Raw genomic sequence first — 9,258 nt, forward strand, 5'->3', positions numbered from 1 at the left:
TAGCCTGGTGGCCAGAAAAAGAGTACCCAGTATGTGCACTGCATTGCCATTCTGCAGTCATTTAATTTTACGGTGGTAACAAGTCCCTAAAATAAAAGAATGCATAGGTACTTGAATCCTGCTCTCTAGTCCAAATGCAGCTACAGACAGATGTACTGGTGATGCACAACTGTAGAAAGCAGTGGCAAAACATCTTTGGATTTTAAGCACACATTTTGTAATGTAAAGCATCACTAAAATGGAAGTGTAATCCAAAACTTTTAATGAAGTAATTCCTGGTTTGCATGACAATACAGTTCCATTTTTCTGCACTTGTGACCCAGCTGCAGAACTGCTGTTCAGCAAAGGGGTAATCCAGAGGCATTACAATCTGCATCAGCTGTCTCAACTTGAAGATGTCTGCATGATCTCCACACTAAGACTCACTGCTACCTGCTGATGGTCCCAGCCCGCTGCACAAATGCCATCTATCCTGATGGTTTCCAGCAGCAGAAACGGGTGCTTATGAGAAATAGTTTAAGATCAGTTCCACATGGGTCAAATATGTTATCTCACAATATTTCTGAAATGATTCAGCAAGTAGGGCAGCTCTAGTGCAGATGTCTGAAGTTAGCCTAGCTAGCTCAGGAAACTACAGGAAAAACAGCAGCGACTACAGTTGGAGGGTGAGGAAAGAGCAGTGTTCAAACCGAAGCAAGGCAGCAAAGACTGTCAGGCCAAATGTTGGCAATTATCAGAACATTGAAGTGCTAGTCAAGCACTGAAAAATGCACCAAGTACCTATATAAATTCGTGAATTGCTACATTCATCTTAGTAAGTTAAATCAAAGTACAAATTAGAAGTAGTATTTAATTATATCACTGCTGATTAAACACAAGAACCAGATTATGAAAATTCACCATTACAGAATTGTACAAAAATTGGAATTCTATTTTTTCCTCCCTTTTGATTTCTAAATATTTTGCCACCTCACCATCTTACACACTGCCTTTGCAGAGGATTTTGAAGATCACAGAAAACAGTTTGCCTACACTAAATAAGTTGCACACTATTACACATGGAGGCATTATAAAGTACTATAACAATGTCACATCAAGCACCCAACATCTGCTGAGCATGCATGAAAGTAGTAATTTCTATTCTGTAGGAATAACATCTCAACTGTAATACAACAGTATAGTACTATTAAAATTAGTTAGACTCTAGTCAGTTCCACTTATCAATAAAATAACCTGAAGAATACTATAGCCTCCCCAAAAACTACTATCTAGAAATAATAATGCACTAACAGTACAGAATCAAAGCATTGACTGAATCACTAAATCATGAAGTATGGCAGAACACCTTATAGAGAGTTCATTCTCTCATCACATTAAAGGTTAGCTGAAAAAATTAAAAAGGAGTAACACAAACATGCAGAAACAGCCAGGGGGTAGTCACCATGTAGGTTCTAACCAACCATTCAGGAAAAATCTCGTTTCTGATGACTCATTTGATTAAGGTAACTCACACTATATCACTCTGTCAGATAACAGCAATTTCACAGCATAATACATTCTAAAACACATTTAATGCTTTCTTTAGAGAAAAGAATTGAAGTTTCTGATGAGTCTGAGAAGAAGGGCCTAAGAAATGCCGAATTTCTTACAAAGATAACATATCAAATGTTATGAAACTGTGCATGTTCACAATATATCCAGACCATTTTCAAAGACAACACAAATTCACCGATGTTATATACTGTTGCTGGTAAAAAGTAGGTAACATTGCAAATCTTGTCAGATACAGTAAGACTGCAAATTCAGTGACCTACCTTGAAACCTCATAAAAAGGATTAAAATTCTTGAATCTATTTAATACAGAGAACTCAAATTGCATTCAACATATTTTCCCTCAGAATATGTAGTGCTCTAGACATCACAGGATTCATTGAAAAGATATGCATTTTATTTTAAGTAGGGGTGAGCCGATAAATATTTTCTTGGCCAATACCGATAGCCAAGTATTAACCAGCCATACTGGCCCATACCAATCCAATAACCAATTCACTGGAATGAAGTTGGGCAGCATGGAGAGCAGCTCCCTGCAAGTAAGTCTGTAGAGGGGAAGGAAAAGGGTATGGGGAATGCAGATTTGGAGGGGGAGGGAGTGTAGTGGAATAGGGAAAGGGGCTGGAGTGCTGCCCAACCAGGGCAGTGAATGGGGCCCAGACCCAGGAGCAAGACAGCTGCAGGCAGCTTGTCTACAGCAGCATGTCCATGCTTAAAAATGGCGGTGGGGGGGGGGGCACTTGAATTAAAGCTTGCCAAATAAACTTTAGCTCAAGTGCTGCCACCACCATTTTTAAGCACAGGGATGCTCTTAACTGGAATGGGGCTGAGCAGGGTGAAGGTGGATGCAAGCTGCCCGCTGTGGGCTCAGGGCTCTCCGCTCTGTTGCTTTTTCCTTGGGAGCCCCAAGCCAGCCATACACTCGCTGCCTGTCCAGCAGCAGAAGGCACAACTTGCCACCCCCACTGCTGCCGGGCAGGGAGGGGACGTGTAGCCAGCATGGGGCTTCGAAGGGAAATGCAGCAGAGCAGAGAGCCCTAAGCGAGCAGACCTGCAGCTGCCCTGCACACAAATCTTGGGAAGCACATGGCATATGACCTCCCCCCGCCATGTTTCCCCCCGGGATATGCACAGCAGCTGGGAGCCCCCCACGACAAGCTAACCATAGCTCTGTTCTGCTCCCTGCCTCGGCTTCCATTGAGCCTCCTGACAGGGTGGCATCCCGCATCCCAGCCCCTCTCCCTCCTTCACTATGGGGCTTCCCCACTGCCATACCCCTTCCCCTTTACATACTTACATGCAGGGTGCTGCTCTCCATACTGCCCAGCTGCATTTCTAGCCACCTGCATGTGTGACTGCGAGCCTGCATGCAGCATCCAGGGGCATGAGCCAGAAGGCCTACTGTTTTTATCAGTGACATTATCGGCTACACCAGCCAAAAGAAGCCAATAAGTAGTAAAGTTAATTTTCCTTTTAAATGATGCTGGTGTGATATGTAACCAATATATCGGTGCACCTGTAATTTTAAGTCAAAAATTTCTGCCCAAAGAATGCTTTGCCAAAACAATCACAAATGTGAACCAATTTCAGAATTATTTCAAAATTACAATCATTTCAGTTTGAACAGCAATTTCCTCATCTTGTGAATGTTTTAGATGCCATTTGTTTTTGTGCTCTTAAATGCATAATCTACAGTGTCGTTCAGTATCAAAAAAGGAGGAGAGAGGGCAAAGAAAACAGTTGCCGGAAGAAGCAGTTTTGAAAAAGCAACTAAGCAGATTCTGATACTATGAGTAATCATCATTATGTACCTCGCCTGCTCTTTGGTAGATACCTAGATCAGGGATTTTCAACCTTTTTGGATCAGAGCAGCCCCAGCAGTGGTGGTGTTTGGTGTACAGCCAAACATGGAGTGGCAGCAGCCAGCATGTGCAAGCTTCCCTTGCACCCTACATCTGGCTGGGCGGGGAGTGCCTCGTGGGATGGTACATGACGGCACTCCATCCTTGCCTGCACATATCCCCTAGGGCCTTCTCAAGTACCCCCGGAGGTACACAAAAACCCCCAGCTGACAACCCCTAAACTAGATCATCATAAATAAGTAGTCTGAAAGAAGGAAAAATAGGATAAACTACAACAAATAAAAATTAAGGGTCACTAGAAAGAAATCTCTGTTTTGGTCTTTGTATGACTTCAAAGTAAATTTTTCAGAAACAAAAATACTAGTTTTCTGTGCCCTGATAATTCTTAAGATGTTTAAAGAAAAAAGATTAATACAACTTTTCCCATTCCAAAACTTTGTATTTCTGGATTTTGCCTCTTTTTTTTTGGAAGCAAACAATCCACTAACCATCAATAGAAATTCAATTTTGTAAAAAGCTAGATATACATGATCAGTAATGTGAACATAACTTAAAGGAAGAGCTGAGTCTATCAAGTATGGTTCATTTGATAATGGAAATTTTTTTTATCCAAATGATGCACATTTAATAGACCTAGGGCTGCCTCCTCATTATGTCAATATGGCATTCAAGTCCTATTACACAATTTAATCATAATGATACAATGGTATGATAGAATTCAGGCTTGTTTGTTTCATTTTTTTTTTTTTTATCCACAGCACACTCAAATACAGGTAAAAGGTGGGATGTGGAACAAAAGGAAACCATCTAAAGCTTAAAATAGATGTACCCAAGATGAAAATAGATGTACCCAAGATGATGGTACTATTTGGTATGTTCTTACACAGGAGCTGCTTTGCCCCAGGTCTCAATCACTGGATTTTCCAGGAAGCCCTAAAGGTTGCACCTGTTTCTGGAAAACTTCTGTAGAAATAAGAAACTACAGAACCAGCAGTAAATATTTAATTGTGATTTTTGGTGTAATCTGTTTTGCTGATGTACTTATTCTGTTTATAAGAGTAACCCATGGACTCCTATAGCAGTTATAAGACCAAGATTTGCTTCTGTTCCAGGTAACATGATTTTATTTACCAGTGATTAATGCAGTAAAATAAAATGCAGCAAGTTACAAACAATTTTCTCCCCTTAAAGTTTTACCTTACACTGCCTAAATAAAAGTGAGACTAAAAGGGTATATAATGTAATGAAAACTATATAATTAGAAAATACGAAGAGTGCCTGCACTTTACACTTGGATTGACAGCACTATTTCAGAGACTCCTTTCTGAGTACTACAATATTGGTGATTGTAAATGAGGGAGATGGGAGGAAACCCATATGGGAAGAGGGTTTCTGCCTGCAAATAACCCAGCTAAATTTAGGAAGGAGAAGGGGGAAAAGAAGAAGGATGCTCTCTGGATGACAGAAGCAAGAGTGGTTGGTGCAGGGTGCAGTTTTAAGGGTTTGGGGTACCATTTGGGTTTTATTACAACTGCCTTTAGCCTTCTTTAGCAACCAACCAGAAGCCAATGCAACATCTAACTCTGATGTAATCAGAGATTCAGCCTCCGCCAAGTCACCAAGTAGCTGGAAATGAGTTTTTAGCAACCATTTCTCAGGACCCCCAAAACCAGATCACAGGCTTGAAACTGAGGGGCAAATGCTATCCGGCGATCCAAGCATTCCTGTTAATTCTTTACAACAGGGATTGGCAGCCAAGAGTTGCAGAGGAATCATTTATGCAGCCTGTGGAGCCAGGGGTTTTTCATCCATGATTGTGGCCTGCACTTTTTAGGAGCAGCACCCCCACCACACACCCCATAGCTAAACATTACCAACCCCTTGCTTCAGAAGACTTTATCCTGCTAACCAAGACCATCTCTATTTATATAGACAGAATTTCAACCATATGTTTTCTAGCTATACTCTTACCTCATTAATGCAGGGCAACAAAAACCATCTAAATTTTACAAGTTCAACAGCCATGTGTCAGCAATAACTGACATCAACTGCTTCTCCAAGTAGTTTCATGGATATGTTGATCAAGACAAACAATGAAATGACCAGTTTAGCAATTCCTAGTGTAATTGCTCACTGTAATCTTCTGCTATGACTAAAAACAACAAATTTACTTTTGTTCTTATTTGTTTAGAATAAGAAACACTGGGTGCATCAACACATACACTTATGGCGCTGTTGTTACGGCACCGTCATTTAGTACTTCCTTCTGGAGGTACTAAATGATGGCACAGTAACAGCCCATACTACACTGTGCACACCATTATATTTAGCTGCTACTTTGCTGTAGTGATGCACAATACGGAGGGAATGCATCGCTATAGCTATGTAGCTGTGGCATTGTGGTTTTTGCCTAAAGGTGCAATGGCGATGTAGCATCACGTGTAGACATACCCACTGTATCAGGACATTGAGGTGAAGCCACTTGTATTTAGTAAAGATGACCTGGATAAGCTGATTACACCTATGCATTTTCAGGAAAAAGAGACAATTTACTCAAGTCACACATTCTGGCATCCCACAGTTCTTACGGAAGCCCAGAATGCACAAGGCTTTTCTTTTTGAAAAAGAGTAGGGCTAATTTTAGTATCCCCAAAGATTTGAAAGATATAACCATGTCATGCAAGAAATAATTTAAAATGTATTCTAAATAAAAGTTGTGAACGCCTTTAGTCAAGAGCAGGGATATCAGACTGGATACGGCCAACATACTGGCCCTGCACTCTGGAGCCAGAGTGCGCAGGACTGATCCAAAGCAGGCACTGCCTGCAGCACCCACCCTGCACTGGCCCTAGCCACTGGATTCAGCAGAAAGGGCTGGTCTGTGGGCCCAATCTAGTCCCACATGGTATGCAGGGCAAGCCAGAGCAGCTTCGCAAGTCACATGCAGTGCACAGGGTCAGTCCAAAACCCACAGGCAACACCACAGCCTGGATGGTAGGGCTCCACAGGCTACATCTTTGACACCCAGGCACAGAATAAACAGAAGTTTAGTTAAGTGGTAAGACTTTCTCTGCTGTTTCCAGGAGACCAAAATACTTTAAGTGACCATTCCTAAAGCTCTCCTTTTCCCTTTCCCTTAAAACTTAGCTTCATAGAAACAGAATGGCTTTTGCCATGTTGACCAAAAAAGGCAATGATCCACAGATGTGCCCCATCAACATGGCCCTACACAAGGATTCTAAGTCTGCCCACTGCCTAAGTCTTGTGAGCCCCGCTACCTTTGACAGTCTCTCTCATAGATCTAACAGCTTTGCCATCTCTTTTCCTCCTTACCAACAAAGCCATCCCCCTCAATGGTTCCCCTTCAAGTCCCCAAATCTCTCCCTGGTGTGGGAAAAGCCATCAAAGCTACAGTCTTCTCTGCCACTATGGAGGCAGCTTCTCAAAGGGGCCAATTCCCAATCTTCCAGGAGGCTGCCAGCACCCCATTCCCTACTGCCAAGCAAATAAAGTAATGACCGACTGTGTCAGGTCAGGGTCCAAACCAAGCAGGCAAAGCTCTGCTCACCCACACCGGGCCCTGCCCAATTTTCCCAGTTATGTGCTTCTATTTGCTCTGTTTAAAAGTTAGTTTACACGACAAGAAACACCAGTAAAGATGTCGTAAGTAAAAAGAGGAGGAGGGCGGCCACTACGCTCATCTTTGCTAATTTGTACCAATGCCTCCCCACTCCCCCCAAAAAAGGAAAGGAGCAGACGCGGTGGCTGCGCTGGTTTCAATCCCGCTTTAAACACCTGCCCGCGGCCCACGGACTGCAGGCGAGAGGCGGCTGCGGGGCCCGCCTGCCAGCTCCCGGCCTCCCTGCGCTGGCGGGGCCCGAGGAAGGAGGGGAGGGGAAGGGAGGCGAGGGGGCGGCCTCACCTTTGCGCAGTTCGCGCTCCCAGACGCTGACGATGAGCGTCGAGTGCTTGCGGTGGTGGATGAGCCAGAGGCTCAGCGTTTGCACGCTCTGTTGCGAGTTGCTCAGCTCCGACAGCTTCCGCTCCAGCGCCGCCTCCGAGAAGGCCGACATCCCGCCCGCAGCCCCCGGCCCGACGCGAACAAAATGGCGGCGGCACTGGGGGCTACAGCGGAGGCAGGCCTTACGTCACTTCCGGGATGGGCCCCACGCGAGGGAGAAAGGAAAGGAGCCGCCCCGCCCATTCCGCATATCCGGGAAAGCGAGAGCCCCGCCCCTCCCTGTGAGGGAAGCCTCAAGGTGGAGGGGCGGGGCCAGAGGAGGTAACTCTCTCCTCCTTCAAGTGCCACAACCGTCAAGAATCTGAAGCAGTACGCCATTTAGCGTAGTTGTGCCATAAGTCGGAGCATTTTTGAGGCAGCCTATGCAAAACCCAAGTCATTCTCAGGCAGTCTTAACTGACTTTGGGGTTTGCTGTCAGTACTTTCCTATCACAGCTCGCTTCAAAATAAATAAATGTTTCAATGTCAGTATTGCCAACTTCCATGATTTTTGGTGTTTTTAAAGTCTGTCCATCAGGAATGTGAAGAATGTAGTTTAGACAGACACACACACACACACACACACACACCCCTGAAGCAAACACATTAAGAACAATGCTGAAAATCATGAGTTGGCAATACTTCAACTTTGATGACCCAGTTCCCATTTGCTCACTGGTGACTTACAGTGGGCAATATAAAGTAAATAAGACTTATTTACATATGCATGTGCATGCTTTTTTGCATATTTCTCTGTGGACCATAGTTGTTCAGCAAATAAGGTAATTTTGACCTTCCCATAACAACATTTCATATTTAGCACCTGGCAACACTATTGCAAATCATGAGCCTGGGCCTAGCCAGTGGTGAGCAGACCAGGGAGGTGCCAGGCATGGCATATCTTGCCCTGCCTCTTAGAGAGTGTTGGACTCCCCCTTGCTCCTGGCATGGGCAGGAGTGCAGGCACCAGCATCCTCCCACCCAGCCCCACCACACTCACAGTGCCAGTGGCCAACCCTTGAAGATGAAGCCTCCCGCTTCCTCCTGACACCCCATGCCAGTGTTACCAGGCTTATGGTAATGACCATATTTGTACAATAATTTCAACCCTTGTACAATCAATAATAGTAAAAATTCACAATGTATGATAATTTATTGACCTAGCATATGCAAAACCCAAGTCACTCTCAGGGAGACTTAGCTTTTTTTTTTTTTTTTTAATTGTGTGTATCCCAGGCCAAATTAGCCAATACCGATTCCAAATCCAAGAGTTCGCAACCATATGGGGCCCTATTACTGGCAAATACCCTCCACCCCCAAATGGGGCTTCAGATGTTCCCAAAATCTTTGGCGGCCATCCTTCTTTCAGGCTCAAACCCAGAGGCTTGGGGTTTGGATGCCTCTGAGTTTTGCTTGCCCTCAGCTGTAAGACCCCAGGACCAAGCCAGGGAAAAATCCCATTTCCATAAAGTGCGCTTAAAGCCAAGGCCTTCCTACTCCAACAGCTAAGTGGGAGGTTTACTATACATTACCTTGGCAGGTGATATCCCCAAGTCAGGAAAGCAGTCTTCTCTGGTGCAGCTAGGAAGACAGCCCTAGAGGTCACAGTGTTTCCCTTACCGCACACATGCAGACTACGCTAGATCTGAGCCTTCAAGAGACCAAAAAGAAGTTTGCAGTCAGCACTTCTTCATGGTTGCTTGCTTTAAAAGAAAGAAATGCTTCAACTTTGATGACCCAGTTCTCACTCACTGGCAACTATCACTCACTCTCAGACTATCCATGCACCACCTGTGGACTGACTGCCTGGCCTCATGCCAGGGGGTTGGTGACCTGAGCCGCCTC

The 9,258-nt window shown here is 44.4% G+C and overlaps 1 protein-coding gene across 6 annotated transcripts in view; it reads right to left on the reverse strand.

Annotated features, from left to right (window-relative positions):
* RPRD1A (regulation of nuclear pre-mRNA domain containing 1A) overlaps nucleotides 1-7,551 on the reverse strand; it is a 67,217-nt gene extending 59,666 nt beyond the window's left edge. For 4 of the 6 annotated variants that reach the window (XR_016442663.1, XM_090049593.1, XM_090049594.1 and 1 more), the window contains exon 1: nucleotides 7,336-7,551. Coding sequence is in view for 5 of the 6 variants with exons in the window: in XM_090049593.1 (XP_089905719.1) it covers nucleotides 7,336-7,486 (151 nt within the window). In the remaining variant the exon portion in view is untranslated. The remainder of the gene's footprint in view (nucleotides 1-7,335) is intronic. The other 2 variants (XM_090049598.1, XM_090049596.1) reach the window with 1 other exon arrangement.
* Between the last annotated feature and the right edge of the window lie 1,707 nt (nucleotides 7,552-9,258).

The sequence above is a fragment of the Crocodylus siamensis genome, chromosome 5 (assembly GCF_052110815.1).
Source record: "Crocodylus siamensis isolate JL-2025a chromosome 5, ASM5211081v1, whole genome shotgun sequence".
Classification (NCBI taxonomy): domain Eukaryota; kingdom Metazoa; phylum Chordata; order Crocodylia; family Crocodylidae; genus Crocodylus; species Crocodylus siamensis.